Below are 21040 nucleotides of genomic sequence, written 5' to 3' on the forward strand. Positions count from 1 at the left end.
AAGGACTTTGAACTGATAATGTTGTCCTTCTACTAAAAACCTGAGGTATTTTCTGTGGGCTTTGTGAATTGGGATGTGAAAGTAAGCGTCTTTTAGATCCAGTGTAGAAAGAGCACAGAGTTGCAGAGAGATTGACAAATTTACATTTGTACCACTTTTCAAAAACAATACATCAAAACATATTTCACAAACACAGTACATCAAAGATTGCTTCACAAAATAGATTACGCAAAGAAGACTGATGAGAATGTGCACACAAAGGAGTATTTCTTACAAAGAATTTTTATTATATATATTTTCAATTAAAAGCACTACAGAATTAAAAAATATAAAATACAATTACTCCATATTTCCATGGAAACAGAATACAATGTTTTTAAACTAATCGGCACGGAAAAATACTGTTGTATTCTAGTATGATCCAATAATATTTCTAACATGTGCATTCTCACCAATTTCTCAGATGTGCTCTGGGTGATCTTTATATATGAATTAACTAAACAAAAAACCAAAAATTTTATTTAAACCAAAACGTTTTAGAAATGTTTTGGTTTAAATAAAATTTTTGGTTTTTTGTTTAGTTTATTCTGTAGTGCTTTTAATTGAAATCTTGTCCTGAAGAAGGTGACGACTCACATCACCGAAACGCCGCGTCGACACATTTCGCTACATTTAGTTTTTCTTAAAGTTTTTAATGTTTTGTTTGTATTGTTTTTGAAAAGTGGTACAAATGTAAATTTGTCAATCTCTCTGCAACTCTGGATACAATATATGGCTCATCCTTGACTTTTGGTTTAAAATCCCTCAGAGGCCCTGTGCCTCTTTTATTTCAAACTTAGGAAAAGGGAACTGTCACTTTTTTTAGAATACCTAAAACCCCATCCCTTTTTCTTACAAAGGGTTTCTCCTTTAAATTTTCTTTATCTGTATGTAAATCTACCTTATGGTATTTAGCTGCCCTATTAATCAACTGCACAAAACCTGTATTATCATCAGGTGGTGAAGGTTTTGAGGGGTATACTTCTGGGTCGTTATCTTCTGACCCTGCATCATAATTTTCCCATGGGTCTTCCTCATCTGGGATAGTGTTGTCATCTCCATGAGGTTCTCCCTCCCCTGTATTACTGTCTACATCTGTTTGAGGTGTAGATGGTCTTGGTGTAGAAGGTGGAGGAATAGCTGGCCTAGTGTGAGGAATAGGAGAAGAGGGTGTGTCTCTAGGCTGAGGAGAAAGGGGAGGAGTTGTATTTGTCCCCATTGTTCTCTTTTTAGGAGAAAGAGCTTTGTCATCTATTTCATTCTTCCTCTTTTTAGGTGATTTTGTCACCACTTTGCCAGTTTGCGGATCGATAAACAAAGTCTTTTGTTTTGGATCTGTCCGCTGCTCCTGTGTCGGTACCAAAGTTTTTGGTTCCGAAAGGTGCCTTTGCTTCTGACCGTTCATGTTCTGTGTTTTCGGCACCGAGAATTTGCTCGATTCCGATTTTTTCGGTGTCGAGTAAGTCTTCGACGTTGAAGCATGTTTTGGTTTCGACATGGAATGTTTCGATGCCGAGCTTTCCTTTGTATGGAGCTTCGGTGTCGATGTCGACCGTTTCTCGGATCCGACATGGTGGGAGGCCGAGAGTTTCGGTTTCGTTGCCGGGCCCGAAGGCGGGGCGTCGGAAAGTTTCTTCGGTGGTCTGACAGGGCTCGAAGGCGGGGTCGGTACCACAAGGGGTTGGTTTTTTGGTAACGGGACGTCGTCACTCACGGTTTGTTGAACGTCGATTTCTTCGACATCAGACTCGCCCCCTTCCGACCCAGACTCGTCTTCATGTTCCTCTTCTTCTTCTTCGAGGTGCTGGTCCTCGAACAGCTCCGGGATTGCCTCCGACTGCATTCTTGAAATCTCGTGTCTTCGAGCTCGACGGTTTCTAATCGTCGACTTGGAGGAGATTGCTGCGCAGGCTTCGCAGTCCCTGGATCCGTGTTCAGGTAATAGGCAGAGATTGCACACCTCGTGTAGGTCCTTCTGTGGGAACTTAGCACCACACGTTGGACATCTCTTAAATGGAGTCCTTTCCATGGACTCCGGCCTGGACTATGTCGAGAAAGGCCTCCCGGTCTCGTCGACGTAGAAGAAAATGTCTATTGTTGGAGTCGAAACGCGTCGAAATGGAAATGAAATCGCGTTCGATAACAATACCGAGGAATTGGAAAGGGAAAACGCGACGAAATATCACTTTTTCTCGAAGTCGATCCGGAGCGCTTCAATCCTCATCCGAACCCGATGGCGGAAAAAAACAATCTAAGGATGGAGTCGAACGGAATATGCTACTTACCAGTATGCATCTGTTCTTGGCATAGAGGGCTGCAGAGTGGTACATGCCCCCCCAGCCTCCCCGGAAACCTGCGTCTGTTCCAACACTATCTTATTTAGATACACTTACATGGGCATTTCTATCTGTATTCCATCATACTACTCCATCTAACCCTACTATGGCAAAACAATCTAAGGATGGAGCCGATGCCCATGCGCACTAGCACCCAAAGGAGGAGTCACCAGTCTTGTGACGACAAAAGACTTCTCCAAGAGAAAAACAAGTGCAATCGTCCGAGCCCAACACCAGATGGCGATCTATTCATAATGTACCATCTGCAGCCCATATGCCTCGAACTCATTATTATGCTTCCTAGCCAACAAATCTCCACTTTAGGTTCAGCGATGCTGGCATCATCTAAACTGGAAGGGAATGTCGACTGGTAGAACACACACTTAACTACATCATACAGAGTTCATGACGTTAATCTGAAGAAAGACCAAGACTTAGATAAGGGGAGACCGAATCCTAGCATGAAATGGTTTGGCAACTCAGAGATGGAAGGCCTCAATGTACAATTGATGTCCAGAGAGCTGGGCAGCTGTATTACTTCAGTTTCAAAAGTGGAATTTTATTAAAGAGATTAATGCCCAGCAATCATGCCGGATTTTGATTTCCCTCAGCAATTTTTTTGCTGTGAGAACATGTCACAAATTACGGCAGCATGAGCCACTTTTTCAAAAAAGATTACCAGGAAGTCAGTGGAGAACCACCAGTATCTCGAGAAACCTTTAGTCTTTCTATATTTGCACTCACCATCACGGTGTGTTGCTTTAAAAGATCTCCGCCAAAGAGTCCTCTTGTGGGGCCTGTTGGGTATTGCAGCGCCGACCCCATGAAGAGCAAAAAAGCCCAATGATGAAGCATGACACCTTCGCAGGTGTGTGAGGGCAACACTTTCTAATAAGAAAGCTTCCCACTTTCCCGTATTATCGCCCCTAGCATCATTCCTGTATTTTCCTACCTGTATTTCGCTATCTCCTTAAGAACAGCTACCCCCTTGTGTACTATATAAAGCCTGAAACAGCCGGATATTGTGGACTAAACACCAATAAACCAAAGATGGATCTCATCCACAATGGAAAGTTGTTTTAATGGCAGCATTGCTTCAAATACCACAACAGAAAAAATAGGTAAATAGACAAAAACAATTAAGGAACACTTACACAAGTTCATAGCTATCTGGAGTGGTGCCAATGAAATATCCTCCGGGGCAGAGATTCTCGCAGGCATTCCGAAGCATCAGGTCAGCCTGCTCATGCGTCTCAAAGGAATAGTGGTACACAAACTGACAGCTGCAGATGTCAAAGCACATTTGCCGATTGCTATACTTGTCAGCCAGAAGTTCCTAAAAGAGTTTCAGATGGTGATTAGATTGGCACAAGGGGTGTTTGAACTATTGCAAATCTGTTCATTTTCTCTGTAAATGCAGTAAAAGGCAAGTGCATCCTGGCCAGAATATGCTGTCAACATTTACTCTGCACAAACTTTGCAATACTGCGCAGCTCAACATTACGCCACCCTCATTGAGAGGGGCTGTAAAAACACGGGTTGACCCAATAAGTCGCTGGGACCTGGGTGAATAAGTGATACAAACTAAGTGGTCCCAGATACTAAAACGAATAAACCATAAACGAAGAAACACAAATGAATTCAAAGAGAATATAACAACATTGTTTTTATTCACAACGTGTACCTTAAAAATTATTCATAAAATACATCAATAATTGATCACATTTAGTGCCCCTAATGAGATGGAAAGGGAAGGGTAGTGGTTGGATAGTGAAGGGACTGAATGAGTAATAAGACAATGGTCACTATGACCTCAATAAACCATAACTACTAGTTAATAACAACAAACTAGAAATCACAGTTCACAAATTGATTAAACAAACTCATGCCTCTGAAAAACAAAATCACAAATGATAAATCGGGAAAGAGGCTGAAGATAGGAAGGAGTGTTGACGTTTCGACCCAAATTGATGCAGGCATACACTGGAACCTTGCTAGAGGGTCTTCATCAGGACAAGGACGAGAAAGGGTTCACACACAAAGACTGAACTCCAGGCCAATTGTTTTTGATATCAAAGATATAGTGGTTTTATTTTTAGAACCAACAGGTATCAAAATATACTGTTCTCAAAATGAGAGGTCTCAGATGAGTACTTTGCAGAAAGGCAATAAACTTTGTAAACACAATAGGTACAGGGGTTGCAGTAGGCAACACAATTCTACACACAATTTAGCATTGAGCTCAATGGGTTTTTGTTATAATCCAGTTGTCACCGTGGCTGCGCTCCTCGCGCCAGGGTGGAATGTTGACATGCGAAACTTCCCGCAGAACATTCGCATGTCAACATTCCACCGTGGCGCGAGGAGCGCAGCCACGGTGACAACTGGATTATAACAGTTTTTCTATCTAAACACAGTTGATTACTTTGTAGATTACTTTGGTAGTTCCAGGACTGGATCCTAGGTTCAGTCCTGGGGTCTAAGCTGAAAACAATTTAGTAAAAACTTTTTAGTTGTTGCAGTTTTTTTTCAGGAATATAAAAGCTATTTTAAAAGTACACACTTAGAAACTTTTCAACATAAATCTGGCAATGTTATCCAATGGGAGAAAATTCAGGTTGCAGGTAAAGTACGATCTCGTTACTTCTGTAATCCAGTACTGGGCTCTTAGGTCCAGCACTGGGGTCTCAACTTAAACCAGGTAAGTAATTACGTTTCAGTATTTTGTATGATTTTTAAAGAATATTTCTTGTTTTCAAAAGTAGACACTAAGAAGAAATTTCATAGAAAAGCAGACAATGCATTCCTATGGGGAAAATACAGGTTACTAGTAAACCAGATACAGGATTACTTTTGCGGTTCAGTATTGGGCTACAAGGTACAGTACTGGCTTCTCTCCTGATCACAGGTGAGTACTTCGGAATTCGGTTGATTTTATATGAATATTTTAAGGTTTCAAAAGTAGACACTTGGAAGATTTTTTCGGGTCAAAACAGTCAATGTTATCCAATGGCAGGTAAGTGTGTGACCGGTCTCCAGGTGAGTACACTGCTGATGAAGTTAAGGTAGTTCGGGCTGGACTGTTCCCATGAGGCACAGGGTCAGACTGATTTGCATATAGCCATGTCTGAACTGGGGTGGCAGAGTGGGCTAAAGAACGGTGATGGATTAAACCCAGATCTTTTGACTGGGTGTGAGTGTTTGATTGGTTCAGATGCTCCGTCCATTACCACCCCCTTTTGTACCGAAGTTAAGGTTCTGGGCATAGACTCAGGGGTCACCCAGGGTCAGGTACAGTTAGTTCACCCTCACTGCACAGGGGCGGCCGGGTGCAGAGGTAGTTAGGCCCAATGTTATCCAATGAGGGGCAGGGGGGCTCAGGTTGGTGGCTGCTGGCTAGAAGGCCACGCGGCAGTGGGAGCTGAGCTCCTGGTCACTTGCTCAGGGCAAAGGGGAAAGTAGGATAGGACAAAGGTGGCACGGCCAGTGGCACTCGGGCGGCTGGGTGCAGGGTGCTTTTGAGCCGTCGGGCGCTCAATGTTATTCAACTGGAAAGGTAAAACATGAACAAAGGCTGCAGGCTCAGGAACGTAGACTCTTCAGGGACGACCACCACTTCGAGAGGTAAGTTGGGACCTTGGAGCACAGTTAGGTACCCCAAAGGAAGGCGCAGGGAGTTGCAGGGCGCCGGGTGCCGTGGTGTTGGAAAAGCTTACCCTCAGTGGTCGCGGTTGGGGGGGGGGGCCTGGTTCTGAATCTGCAGGCGTCGTCTGGTTGGTCGAGGAGGGTCTTTGGGCACTGGACTTCGGGTCCCAGTGGCCGGGGGGACGTCCTCCTGGTCTTGGATCACTCTGGCACGGGCCGGGCTCGGCGGGTGCAGAGTGGGCTGGTCCGGAGCTTCCTGGCTGGCACCAGGGGGGTTGTTGCAGCAGAGCCTCTGCTGATGGGAGTCCCAGACTTTAAGAGGGTCAAGGCCGGCAGGTCCTCTGGGTGTCCCAAGGTTGCTGTCCGCAGGAGTCGCCGGGGTTTAGGCAGGAGCAGGTTCCAGGATTGACAGGCCGGTAGGGCTGAGGCCAAGTCAGATGTTGTCATCCTGTTGTTAGCAGCTGCACTGCGGGTTTTCTTCCTCTTGATCTTCTTTCTTCTTTTCTTATCGGGATCGGAAGGAAGGAAGGTTCAGAGAGCCCCTAAATACATTTAGGGGCGTTACAGGTAGGGCAAGGGCAGGGACCAATAGCCCTAGCCTGCTCCTCTCCTGTGGGAGGGGGGGGGGGGTGGCAGGAGCCTAGCTGTGATTGGGCAGGGCTCCCCATCTTCAAGATGACCGGAGCCCGGTGTCGTGCTTCACCTTGTCTCCCCACCTGAGGGGTGGGGTTGGCACACCCCCCTTCCTGACGTAGTTTTTCCCACCAGTCTTTCCGCCAAAGTGGGGGTCAGGACTGGTGGGGGCCAATTGCTGGGTACAGCAAATGGTCTGGAGAAGCTCACAGAGGTGGCAGGCCTTTGAAGCTTCCCCCTGCCCATCCTGGGGGAGGAGACCTAGCACCTCGCCCAGGATGTGCATTGTTGCAGGCCCAGGAGAGCTGGGCTCTCCACCCAGGGTCCAGCAACATGTCTGCTGTGTGGCAGCCTAGGCAGCCTCTCGGTCCAGAAGTGGATTTTGGTTAGGTTTCAAGGGGCATCTCTAAGATGCCCTCTGTGTTGCATTTTTCATTAAATCTCACAATGGCATCAGTGTGGATTTAATGTGCTGAGAAGTTGGATACCAAACTTGTCAGTCTTCAGTGTAGACAGTATGGTGCTGTGGAGTTCGTAATGTTGACCTCCCAACACCATATACTCTTAATGGCATCACTGCACTTACAGTGCCCAGGAATGGCCCTGGGTACTGTAGGGGCACTGGGCTCATGCACCTGTGCTCACACCACTGGCACAGGGCACCCAGCTTGAGGGGTGACTGATGTATGCCAGGGCAGTGGGTCGGTGGGCATGGCACACAGGGATGTGTGCTATGTCGACTCTTTGTTTAGTTCTGTACTTAGGCACTCAGCCTGCAAAGGCAGTGTGTGGGTGCCAGGGTACAGGGCCCCTAAGGGTGGCACAATAAGTTCTGCAGTCCTTAGGGGTCTTCTCTGGTCACCATGCCCTGGCTACCTAGGGTACCATTTACTAGGGGCGGACAGGTGGCCAGAGAAGTCAATTGGTTTTTTGTTTCAACACAGTTTTAGGGAAGGAACACAGGCCACGGGTACCTGGTTGGCAGGAGCCCAGGGCACACTCAGTCAAAGCACATCAGCAGTCAGAAAAAAGTGGGGGCATACCAATGCAAGAAAGATGGCACTTTCCCACACCCTTAACTCGTTTGTGCATATTTTCCTTGCTACAAAAACGCTCCCACACTTGCCTCAAACTTCACTGAATTACCAAGTTACCTATGAACAGCATGTGGCAAATAATTGATCTAACTAAAATAAGACACACAATCTCATTTCCTTAGTGTAGGCAAGTGCCTTTTTTGCATGGTTATCCCCCACTTTTTGACGGACATCTGATACAACATGACTTGATGTGCCCTGCGTCCCTGCCAAACAGGTTCCCTGAGACTTTTCTTTCCCAAGACTGTACCTTTGTACCCACAATTGGCAAATCTCTGGCCACAGATTAGTTGCTTGTAAAAGGTACCATGGATACAAAGGCCACTGTGACCAGGTAAGGCCTCTAAGGGCTCCAGCCCCTACATTGCCACCCTTAGAGGGCCTGTACCTTAACACCCACACCCTGCTATAGTAGGCTGCGTGTTTTGGTGCAGAGAAAAGTAAAGTGGCCTGCAACCCACTGCCTGAGGCCTAGGTAAGTCACCCCTCTAGTAGGGTGCACTAGCTCTCAGGTGATGGTACAGTGACCTGAGCCCTCTATCCCTAAAGTGTCTCAGTCCATTCTTAGACATAGTAAGTGTACTATAGCCAAGAAGAGTATATTGTCTGGGAGTTAGTCATTACGAACTCCATGGCTTTACTAAACACTGGGAAGTTTGGTAGCAACCTTCTCAGCCCTTTAAACCCACACTGATAAGTGTGGGATTTAATATAAAATGCACTCCAGAGTGCATCTTAGAGATGCCCCCTGATAATTGACTAGCCCTGGTGTGGTTCCGGAATGGCTGCCTGCCTTTTGCCACCACCAGACAGGTTTCTGGACCCCTGCTTGGGGAGCCTCTGCTCTCTGAGGCCCAAAAACAAAGCCCATCCGAGGCAGAGGTGTAATGCCTTCTCCCCCAGGATGGGCTGGGTGCAAGAAGGGGGAGCTTCAAAGGCCTGCTGCCTTTGGGAGATGTTCCTGCCTTTTGTATTCCCCAGCAACCGTCTCCCTCCGGTCTACCCCCACTTAGCGCGAAAATTGGCAGGAAACCCAAGCCAGGAAGAGAGGTGTGCTCACCTTTCCCAAACCCACCCCGCAGGTGGGGGAGACGAGGCGAAGAACACATCTCAGTTGCCTCCATCTTGGAGATGACGGGACTCAGATAATTAGAGAGAGGCTCATGCCCCCTCCCACTGGAGGGTGGCATAATAGGGGGTGTACTCAGCCCACAGAAGGGACCCATTGGTCCAGACTGCACACTCCTTTAACCGTACCTAAATGTAGTATTTGGGGCAAACCTTGCCTCATCAGATTCGAAGAAGAAAGAAGGAAGGACCAAAGAGCTGTGCTGACCCAGGAAGAAGAGGACACCTAATGCTTTGGCCCATGCCCTACTGGCCTATCCCGACTCCGACCTGCCTACAGCGAAGAAACCAGCGGGTCCAGCCTTGCACTCATCTTGAGAACTCTATCTCTTGTGAGCACCGGATTTGCTCAAGCTAAAGACTCCAAGACAAGAATCTGGATTTTGGTGACTGCACCACTTTGCACCCGACGCCCACGGTCCAACACCACGAGGAGGTCTCCACAGCTATCCTGACCTGTGATCTGGTGATCCCCGACCTACTTCAAGCTTTAAGACAATGCCTGCAGCCCCAACGACAGGAACTGGTAAAGAAATCAGATGGCAAAAGACACCCCTTCACCCGATGCCCCATGCCTTGAATGGCCCAACCAACAGTGTCCAGGCATCCCCCAAGGACCCAACTTACCTCTCTACCCGCTGGTCGCCTTCAGAAACTTTCCAGAACCGAAGGTCCCTATTGACAATCAAATGGTCCCCAACGTCATCTTGGCACCCGGCCACCCCAGTGCCACTGGTGGTGCAGCTCCTTTGCTGATTATTGGCCCCTGCAGTGCTGACCTTAACCACAGGAGCTTTGCTTCCCACACCAGAGTGGCCTGCTCGTAAGCAGTCCCTAACCGAATGCCCACTTAGCCCCATGGTTAACATTGGATTGGACCCCTGCACTCTGCACCCAGTCGTCCCAGTGCCGCTGGTGGTGTACCTTGAGTGCCTACCTAGACCTTGGGGAACCTTGGTCCACACCACCAAAACTCTCACTTGCAAGACGTCACCTTACCTGTGAAACCGATTTTTTCCCCATAGGAACCCATGTTATAAGATTTTGGGCCTAAAAAGTTTTAAGTGTTGAATTGTTGTTTTGTATGGGGAAAAATAGTCACTATAACTCAACCCAAGAAAAGTCTTACTTACCTTGTTTCGCGAGATTCTTAGTAGTGGTATCTAGGCATACCACCCCAGTAATCAATGAAATCTGAAAGTAATCAAAAAGTATTCTAAAAAGTAATTACTGGGTAACAACCTGCTTTTTAAAACCATTCTAACCTATAACAATTTTAAAGCCATCATCAATAGCATTTGTGTACAGGTTTACAATTAAAAAGTATATTATTCCTACCTGTACCAAGTCCAGCTTGGTTCTAGAAATAAATTATAATTATACCTTTTTTATACTTACCCAATTGGTCTGGATTCAGTCTCTGAGAGTTTGCCCTCAGTCTTGATTGAGCGAAAACATTAAATGATTAGGAACACCCTCTGGATAAGCCCAACTGCTCGCCCACACTACCACAAGGAGAGATGTTAGTACTTACCTAATTTAGCCTCTCCTATACCTCTGGGGACTTCCTGGACTCTATGCACACTATACCTTACTTTGGTATAGTATATACAAATCCAGCTTCTTACACTTAGTATGAAAAGAGAGACATGAAACATAGGTTTAAAGGAGAGTTAAATGGCTAATTTTGAACATCGCCTGATGCTGTGATACTCCATTCTATATGCTGAGGGAAGCAAACAAAAGCATGTCCCCAAATATTATAGGCCTTCGAAAAATCTACTCGCCCACTCGCTATGGCGAGTCAGATTTTATCAGGTCAAGCTATTTTTAGCACCTATTCGACTTTTCTAGCGAGTAAATCTACGCTGGAAGGAGCAGGTGTTCTGTTCATTCAGAAAGTGAATAAGCAATAAAGATGCCTATAAATCCCGTTTTTATCGTGGCACATTTTTAATGTGATCAAGGACAGAGGTCATATTTCGGTTTGTCTTTTTACAAACTGTTGCTCAATCCTGGAAAATGTTTTTTTGTTTTTTTCTCTTATTACAGTTAGAAGTTTTTGTCAATCTGACAATCGATGTGAAACCATAGGCTGTAAGACCGAGTTAAAAAAGAAATGTGTTTGCAATTTAGAAGCGTGATGCAAACAAAGACTCAGAAATAAGCAAATGACTAATATTTGCAGAAACTCGGTTTCCAAACATTGTGCACAATATAGTATTAACAGTAAAACCACATGTCGTTGGGAAGTGTTGTGGCCGTTTCAATGGAAAATCTACTGATTGCAAATGTGTGCTACCATTTCATGCTTCAGGTATGCATTTATTAAAAGTGATAGTTTTAAACATGATTTGAGAAACATTCCTGCATCCGACCTTATGACAACGCGGTTAATGAACTAAGAGGAAAGTCAGTGATCATATGTAACTTATATGTGGCTGGATTTGCATTTTAAAAGGAGATAAAGTTTAGTCAATTGAATCAAACAAATGTGTTTTTGTACAGCACATATGCTGAACTCGCATATCTGAAGGTGATCCCATATGTGATGAAGGCGGCTCAATGAATTTGAATATTTGCCCAGTATCACATAATTTGAAACCAGTTTATGGATCAAGAAGATTATAATTAGGTGGAGTAGATTATTTAAGTGACTAGTCCTGAAAGTCTAATTAAGTTCTGATTTTTCGAGGCCTGCCGTATAAAAGAAGAACACAATTTATCATAACTGAACAGAGTTATTTAAACTTCCCCCGAACGGATGTCCTGCCTGCAGTTTACAGGCTAAAAGAGCCACTGAACATTTGAGGTTATCTAGCTCCGAAACGTTAACCAATTAACAGTTAGATAATAGTTCACCCAAGGCACAAACGCAACAGAAGAGATTTCCCAAGACAAGCGTCAACTGAATACAAATGGACTGGATAATCCGCAATGCCAAATTTAAGCACAAGGCTAAAATTCCAATCATCTCCATTTGCTGCATCTAGAACAGACTGCACTGCTGGAAACCAAAAAGTAGATTACAAAACCACTGACAAGCAGCTCCAGTAAGAGTTGGTTTTGTTCAACATGAAACAATGATTCTACCCTAAGTGACAAAAATGGCTTAGATATAGAGATCTGAGGGAATTGTCCTTGGCATAGGAGGCTATGTGTGAAATCCATTTTAATTCAAATTTCATTTTGCCACACTCAATAGGAGCAAGCCGCCTGAAGGTGTACAGGCCTGCTAGCCTCTACGTGAACTTGAACTGTCTGCACTTTTGCTGTAACTGCAGGACTTTGAGAAATTAAATTGTCACAGCTGTTTGTGACAAGCTGATGCTATGCTTCATTTGCTGAATTCATAAATCAATGCCCATTTATAGCCGAAGATTTTATTATGATTAATGAGTGGGTAAAGGATTATAAACTACATACTGTTGCACTGAGCTGTGTTTAATTTGACCAGTTTAACAATGTGTACTGTAATTCCTCAAGTTAACTTCCGTAACGTGAGCAAGTCCACCCTGGAACTTGGCTCCTCACAGCTGTTGAATGAAAAAGCTACACTTATAACCAGACTGCTTTGTGTCATTATTAATTTTAGACTCCCGCACATGGAGTGAGGCAGAGGGAGAAGAAAAATAGCTATGAGGAGGAGGGGACTGGGCGAGCCTTGAGGTACCCTAGAGATTTAATTGAATTGTGCATAGAAATGAGGAACTGAAATTATGGGGGCTCTGTCAGTAAAGGGAACTATCCAGTTCCTTGCACACGAATGTCCTGTACCACTTTATGGCAATGGACAGTATAAAACACATAAAAAATAACTAATAACAATACTATTACTTCATTGAGTCAACAGTAGTTTGAAGATAATCCCATTTGGCAGGTAAAGCAGCTTCCATGCTGGTCTTGTAAGAAGACAGTTTGAAAGTATGAGAAGATTCTTTTTTTCTACAAATAGCACTATTTACCCAAAGAATGAGCCACTGAATATAGGTTAGTAGTTAGAAAGATTGGCGAATTCAAGGTAATGTGGCTTTACAATCAGTTTCACATAGGCCATTTGAACACTTCTTGTAGCCAACAAGTGGCTGTGTATGCTTTGGTGGGGCAAGCTGAAGAGCTCTTTAAGAGGATGTTGCTAAAGAGATCAGCTGGAAATGGTTTTGATGGAGCCGACTGAGCCATTTCATTAACATTAGTGATATCTTCATGGCACTGAAAACTGAACCAGAGTAAGTAAGGCAGCTCGACCACACTGCCACAAACAGAGCACTTTGGGTTTACATCGAGCCCTGCATACTTCTGGGGGGTATCTCTGGACTCTGTGCACGATATAACAAAATTATTGGTATACCATATACAGAGCCAGCTTCACATACCCACCCACCCACACAAATGAGGTATCATTTTTATCAGGAGACCTGGGGGAAAGCTGGGTGGTAGAACATTTCTGCCGGCCTGGTGATCCTACAGCACAGAAATGTGAGGAAGGTCTGAGTTTTTAGCTAAATTTGAGGCTTATAGGGGATTCTGGGTAAGAAATCATTAGGGATCCACGAAAGCGAAACGACCCTGGACTCCCCTGGGTGGCTAGTTTCCAGAAATGTCTGAGTTTGGTGGTTTTCTTAGATGGCCACAGACTTTGGTGGTTTTCTTAGATGGCCACAGAACCCGGGACCAAAAATCGAGGTGCCTCCCTTGCAAAGCCAGGTTGTTTTTGTAATAGTTTATTTTGATGTCTCCACAATACATTTCGGGTCCTTCCCTGTCGCAGGCACTTGGCCCACTCACACAAGTGAGGTACTGTTTTTCTCAGTAGACTTGCACAACAGGTACCGTTTTTCTTGGGAGACTTGGGGAAACACTGGGTGCTAGGAAATTTGGGGTTCCATGCAGAGCCCAGGACTAACAGAAATGCAAGGAAAATAGGTCTTTTTATGCACAGTTTGAGCGTTGCACTGTATTCTGCGTAAAAAAAAAACCTGGTGAGAGCTACGAAAGTTACACCCCCCCTGGGGGTATAGTTTATTAAGAATGTGCTAGAGACTTGGGGGATAACTGGTTGGTAGGAGATTTGTGGGTCCCTGCAGATTCCAAGACTTTTCTTCACATAAATGCAAGAAAAATGTGTTTTTAGGCAAAGTTTGCAATTAGAAAGGGTTTCTGGTAAAAAAAGATGTGCTGGTTTCATCGCTTTCCCTAGGTCCCGCCTGAGCTGGAGCCCAAACTCCCCAGCTAGCCGCCTTGTTTTAAAAAAAAAAACAAAATGGATTTTGCGGGACGAAATACGTTTGGGGTGTTTTGTGTCGCAGGCACAAGGCCCACCCACTAGTGGGGTACAATTTATATAGGGAGACATGTGGGACTAAAAAAAATAAAAAAAACAGAACATTTGTTATTATCAATCGAATATCTCTAAGTTTGTGCCTTTCAAATGTAAGCAAGTGTGTAATAAAGAAGACATTTTACAAAATGCCCTCTGAAACAGGCCATGTACTCAATTCAGAGATGCGCAAACAACCACTACTCAGTATCTGGTGTACATTTCAGAAATACAGAGTTTTTATTCATCCCAATTTTCTATACTTTATAATTTACCATATGAATTGCTGCATAGTCAGTACACTATGTAAAATCATTGTAAGGTGCAGCTTGGTTGTTGACTCTGGGTACCTCTGGTTCTTGGAGAACCTGCAAACCCTATTCATCCCCACAACCAGAAGGGTCATCCCCACAACCAGAAGGGTCCAGTGGGTTTAACTGTATATTGTGTTCGAAAATCTGCCATAGTAAGAAGTTACATATGATAACTTAGACACAAAACAGCTGTATTTATTTTCAACTTAATAAAAATAAATGAACTTCAACTGTCACTTTCTATAGTAAACCTTGAAGGATCTACACAATTGACCTCTTTCTGAAGTCAGAATTTTTTTAAGTTTTCAGAAATGTATAGCTTTCTGGGATCCACCATGGGTTTCACATTAATTTTCACCACAAACTGGAAGGAGATTGAAAGCACAAAAAACAGGACAAATAGGCTTTCTCCGAGTAAAATGGCAAATTGTGGTAAACAATTTGGCTTTCTGAATCAGGTCTGTCTGTTCCTGAAAGCTGGGAAGATGAGGATTTTAGCACAGCAAACCTTTTGTTGATGCCATTTGCAGGTAGATGCTTTCTTCAGTTGCACTTTTTTCCATAAACACACCCCCCCCCCAAAAAAAGTGTAGCTATATTTTGGTTAATTTCTCGGTTCCCTCCAGGTACCATTGCAATTCCAAAGATGTTGGGAAACAATTACGTAAAATTGGTGTGGATAGTTATGTGGAAAAAGGTTATGGAGGCCTAAGCGAGAACCATCCCAAATAGGCAAACAAAGGTTTAGAGGGGTGGCGGTTGTTGGCACCAAGCAGCGAAAGGATTTAAGGCCCCCTCCTAATCCCTTAGAAATTCACGGCATAGGAAAAGTCAGATCCTTAATGAATGCTGCATGTAATATATGACTGACTTTTCAAGCAAATATGGGAAAGCCCACTGTGTTCAATATTTTTGATTTTAGTTTGTGGCTAGAAAGTGTTCATCGTATAACACATTTAGGAGCCAACAAGTCTGAAAAGCTTCGTTCAGTGCAATACAAATATATATAGCAATGACAAAATTAATTGAGTGCCTGGAGAGTGGCTAGATTTTAAACTTTATGCATTTAGCCACATGAGTTGAGATTTTATTTCATTCCACACAGATTTACTGTAACACTCCAACAAGAACTAGGACTGAGGTTTAAGTAAAATTAACAGAACAAGCTATGCACCTGCCCAACATATACGATGGGTGTGATTTACAATTTGGCAGACTGTTTACCCTGTCCACCTTATTACAAGTACATTATATCCTATGGCACTTGTAATAAAGCGGATGGAATATCCATCATGTTTATGACAGAGCAACTTGTCTGCCAAACTGTAAAGAAGGCCCTGTATCTTTAAAAGTTCATGTTTTTGCAGTCAGACAAGTTACTGCATTGTCAACATTTTATAAAAACGTAAGCAAATATTGCCTAACCGGACCTACTAACCCATGGTATGTTGAACTACTCCTTCAGTGATTATTTGCGTGGCTAGTTACAGAAACAAGAGAGAAAGCACTTTGTTTAGCACATCCTTCCCATTTACAAATACATGATAATTTTAAGACGAGTGCTAACCATCTAATATGCCACAGTTATGGAAAAGATATGTTGGGCACTTCTGCTTAAGTTAAAAAATATATATATTGTGCACATACGAAAAATTATATTTGTGTGGAGATATATATATATATATATAAAAAAAAAAATATAGCTTGCTTCCCATTCAGGACTGCTCACATTACTCTTAGGTAGAGCGAATAAGTCAGGTAAATTGCTCAAGCATGCCTCGCAAAATCTATAGGATTTCATCAGGTGAAGGTATAGCCTGAAATGCAAAGCAAAGTAAAAAAAAAAAAAAACACCTATCGTCCTGTGACTAAAAACTAACGCATTGGTGAAGTTGGTACAGAACAAGCTATGCACCTGCCCAACATATATGATGGGTGTGTTTTACAATTTGGCAGACTGTTTATCCTGTCAAAACAGAGGAGTATTAATAATTTCAAAGTCCATAAACACGAAGTTCAACAGAACTTACAGCTGGACTCACTGTACCTTGGTAGAATCGGCTGTCACAAATTCTGCATTGAATATAATTTCATTGGAACGACATCGGCTTTTCATATCAAGATACCGCTGCTTGCACTGCTGCACTGACACATCCGCAATATCTGCCAATAGAAAATGCGCATACTTTTTTCATTTTAACGTTAGCAAGAAGGATTAGACAGTTCAGTTCAAAAAAATAAAAATCACTTCCCACTCCAAGTATCCCCGACACAGAACAAACAACTGCTCCTTCAGAAAAATAACTAAAAACTCACCTTTCTTAATTTTGCCTTCGAACACTCCTCCATGTCAAAAAGTGGATGGAGTTGATTCAGTTGAAACATCGGTGCTATACAAGACTGTGCTTATCAATAGGTCTGGTCTACTATCATGCAGAGACTGAGAGACTGATCACAGACCTACGATGGGACAAAGACACAACGCGGAACTCAACCTAAACCCGGCTCGTGTTTACACTTTTGTTCCCCAGTTCAACCATTGCTTGTTCTTCACAAATTATTATTTAGTCTTTATTTAGCACTATGTCACCTGTTCCAATCACTAACAGTGTTGCTGATCTATGTCCATGTTACATAATCAGACAAGATCACTCATGAAAGTGGACTGCAGAAACACTGGTACAGTGCAGCAGTACATCTTGTCGATTTACTAAATAATCAAGGCAATATACTGTAGAGACAAATGTGTCAAACAGCAAAATAATCAGCATAAAAGATAGAAATAGTGTGTTAAAGCAGTAGAGCTCAACAAGGATGATAAATTTAGGGCACCAAGATGGTAATCATGATAAAAAAAGTCTAACATATGATTTATTAAAGAGTGCTGATAACTAGGCAGAGCTCCACTTGTATAGACAAACGGCAGATTAACTGAATTTTCATTATTTGCGATTAAAGTGAAGAACAATATGTAAACTTAGATATTTGGACAATGAAGTTGGGAATGATGACAGTTTTAGTAAATATATTTAAAGACCACAGCTGTTGATGCCTGAACCCATCCATAGGACTCATGCCAGATTTATGGGTGCTGCAAAACAAGCATTCGAAGATGCAAGAAAAAATAAGCACTGAAAGCGAATAGGTCTTGCCTATGAGAGATTATTGGCTTTGCTAATGTTTTTTAGCTATGTTGCAATGACTGAAAGTAATGTAAAAAAAGTTGTATGACACAGCCAGCATTATCTAACGTTATAGCGCTTTTTATTTTCAGTTATGCTGCACTGAAGCTAGTGCTGCTGCATAATATGGCTAAAGAAAACATTGACAAAGCCAATAGACCTCGCATAGGTGAGACCTATTCTTTGCCAATGCTTGGTATGGAATGCCATATGTGAAGTTATGAGTATTTATATAGTGTTAACAATGGCTGAGTTCTAAAGTTATACAAAAGACAATGCCCTAGCCAAGGTGCTAGTGTGTCCAGTTTCAGAAACATTTTAGGACTGTGAAAATGTACCATATAAATGTGCTGAATGTAACATATGTTGTAGGTAGGTTACAGCTTTTACTGCAGTGATGCTTTTGGCTACGTGTTACTTAGGGTGGAATGGTTACAAAAGAACCAAAAAAGCACTCGACTGCTAGTTTAGTAGTACACCATAGCAATAAACAATGTTCAGTGTGGTTACTAGAGCTTTTGGCCCCTGTACACCTGCACCATTCAAACCATGGAGCTAGTGCCTGCAAGGTAACTGCACTAGTAACTGCATGTTTAGTAGAAACATATAGCAATAATCTGAGTTCAGTATGTTTCCTAGAGCTTTTGGTCCGTGTATCACAGCACCTGGTGCACCATTCAAACCATTGCCCTTGTGACTGCTTAAGTAGTAAAATATAGTGTAGGAAATTGCCCCTTTTTAGGTCGAGCCTATAGCGGCAGCGCGCATGCGCTGCTCGCTTTGTGAGGCATGCAAATATCTACTATGGAGTGGAAGCTCCGCCCACTCTCAGCCCAAGTTTTTAATTGTCCTGTGCCATTGACATTCGTAAATGCTGCCCTCTGATTGATTACGAGGCTTTTTAGTCCCGCCTTATTATGGCCATGTTGTCATTTGTATCCTTCCATGGCTACTGGCCCCTTTACTTAGAGTGTTGAATGGTATGTGTTATTTAGATTGTGAGCACTATTTTTTCTCTCATGCCTTCTCGCTCCCCTGCCCCCGCACTCCCGTTTGCAATGCAATAGGTCTCGCGTAAATGCGAGTCCTCTTGCATTGCAAATGCTTGTTTTTTGGAGGAGCGTGAACCGGAGCAAGCGTGTCCGAGGCACGCAGATAACACTTGTCTGAATGTTTATATTTCATGCACGAATGGCAGCATGCAGCCGGCTCAGCTGCTTGTTTTATGTTGGGGTCACGTTCACTCATACGGTTACTGCATCTCCCTCCCACTCGAGATTCAAAGTCTGGAATTTTTCTTACTGTTTTAAATTTATACCAATTGGCCATATTAACTCTTACAGCACCACTGCTACAGACAGGAATTGTATCTTTGTGGAGAAATTACACACTTGCCTAGAAGGATGTGTTCATAATCATCTTGGAGTGTGAATATAAACAAAGTTGGTCCGTTGAAACATGCATGCAGGTGTGTAAGTCCCTCTGCCAGCTGTGAGGAGCTGGCATGTCTAGGATGCAGCGGGGGTCGCTATTTTCTGCCAGGCTGGCTTTTCTTTTTCATGTCATCTTGCCGTTTCTGCACAGCCCAAACTGAGCTTGACTAGAATGCGCTTTCCTCACAGCGCCCCGGGCTTTTAGCAGCTTTGCAGTGTTAGTGTTTTATTTCGGAGGATGTTGGTCGGGCCCTCAGAAAGAGCAGCCCCTGGCCCACTCTCTTTCTGAGGAGGTCAGAGACGCCCACCCCCTTCCTCTACCCGAACTGAGTTCTCAGGCAGCTGCGTACACTGCTGGGAACTAGCCTGCAGCAGAGACAGATAGCGGAGCTCAATGATGGACCCGGTTCCACTTTTTAAACCCAAGGGAGTGGAGTGGAAATTTTAAGGGGGAAGAAGCACAAAAGCAGAGGATTCCTATAGGCAGATCGGATAATGAAAGCCGGCCTCGATGGAAAAGTTAAAGCGCCCGTGTATGCGTTAGGAATTACGGACTTAGATCCAGTGGCTGGGGCGCTTTCCAGCTTCGCTACGCGGAAAATTGTGTGACAGAAGAGCCATAAGCCACCTCCTCTCTCTGCCCCTCTTCCCACCCTCATCCACTGCCCTCCGCACACACTGTCAGGAAGGGTTTCTCCCTGCTTTGCATAGTCTCCATGCTTGGTCTGGCAATATGGGAAAATGCAACTGAAGAAATTGTTATGAAAAAAGGGACAGCGAGTTTGAAATAAAAGTTGCTAGAGTGGTACTGAGGAGGAGCAAAAAAGCACATGAGACCATGTATTGTGCATACACAATCCCGAAGAATGGGCGGAAATTCTTTGATTTGCTACTATAGTGGCAACACGGTAAGCAAACTCTCTAATGAAATGTGTAATTTTGACATGTTTTATTGTCATAGGATCGGCATCACAGGAGCCCCTCATTGATTTGAAAGTTATCCCTCTCTTGTTCTTTCTCCCTCATGGCTTTCAAACACTTCTTATTGCTTCAGGAAGCTGAAAGGGTTTCCGATTTTTAATCATCTTATTTGTAGCATATTAAAAGTTTGGTTTGAGGACTGAAAGTATCGGGTGCGATGCTGAACATTCTCTCGTGTACGTGTGTAGATTTTGAACATTTCTTAATTTTTTGTCTGATATGCTAACCGTTTTCGGATTAATTATTAAAGAAATTGTTGGGGCGCAGCACACCGCTTGCAGTCTCCCCAAAGTATGAAATAGCACCTGTCATTTATAGTGCTACGAGGCCACACCTAGTAACTTTAATGTCCGTAGCAACCATGTTACCAGCTGTGGTCTACACTGCCAACATAATTGAAGAGACCTTGAGTATCCTTGTAAAGGGTAGGTTGATCCTGTAGGAACCGAACTTTAAGATACATTTCTATTATTTGGAAGTTACACTACACTCATCGCTTTAATCAATGTAAGCCTGACGTTATTACTATTGACTGAACATCCCTAAGTGTGCATATTATGGTGCACCGCACTGGTAACACGGGCCCTTGTGATTTTGATGGTGATGTCACTCTGTAACACTCTACATGGTTATGCGCTACATAGTTGAACAATGGGCTACACACATTTTAACTTTGTAAGAACTGTACATACGTTGGCATTACAGCATCATGCTCCTATGATCACAACATGACATATAGTGGCATTAATGTATACAGTACAGTGTATTCTAGATGCACTCCATAAATATTATAATTTTTTTTAGGAAAAAGCTTTCCTGTTTGTAAGGTTTCTTTTTCTGTTAAAAAATATACCAGCAGTAACATAAGTAATAAAATAAAATCCACGAAGCAAGAAAAGGGTGCCATACCACAGGCGGTTACAAGGTGTCCC

The 21040-nt window shown here is 43.4% G+C and overlaps 1 protein-coding gene across 2 annotated transcripts in view; it reads right to left on the reverse strand.

Moving 5' to 3' along the window:
- Positions 1-21040, reverse strand: part of RNMT (RNA guanine-7 methyltransferase) — a 152161-nt gene that overhangs the window by 96340 nt on the left and 34781 nt on the right. For both annotated transcript variants that reach the window (XM_086965559.1, XM_086965558.1), the window contains 2 exons: positions 16560-16675; positions 3530-3711 (listed from right to left, as the gene is read on the reverse strand). In XM_086965559.1, coding sequence (XP_086821685.1) covers positions 3530-3711; positions 16560-16675 — 298 coding nt within the window. The remainder of the gene's footprint in view (positions 1-3529; positions 3712-16559; positions 16676-21040) is intronic.

Source organism: Lissotriton vulgaris, chromosome 4_1 (assembly GCF_964263255.1).
Source record: "Lissotriton vulgaris chromosome 4_1, aLisVul1.2, whole genome shotgun sequence".
NCBI classification, from domain to species: domain Eukaryota; kingdom Metazoa; phylum Chordata; class Amphibia; order Caudata; family Salamandridae; genus Lissotriton; species Lissotriton vulgaris.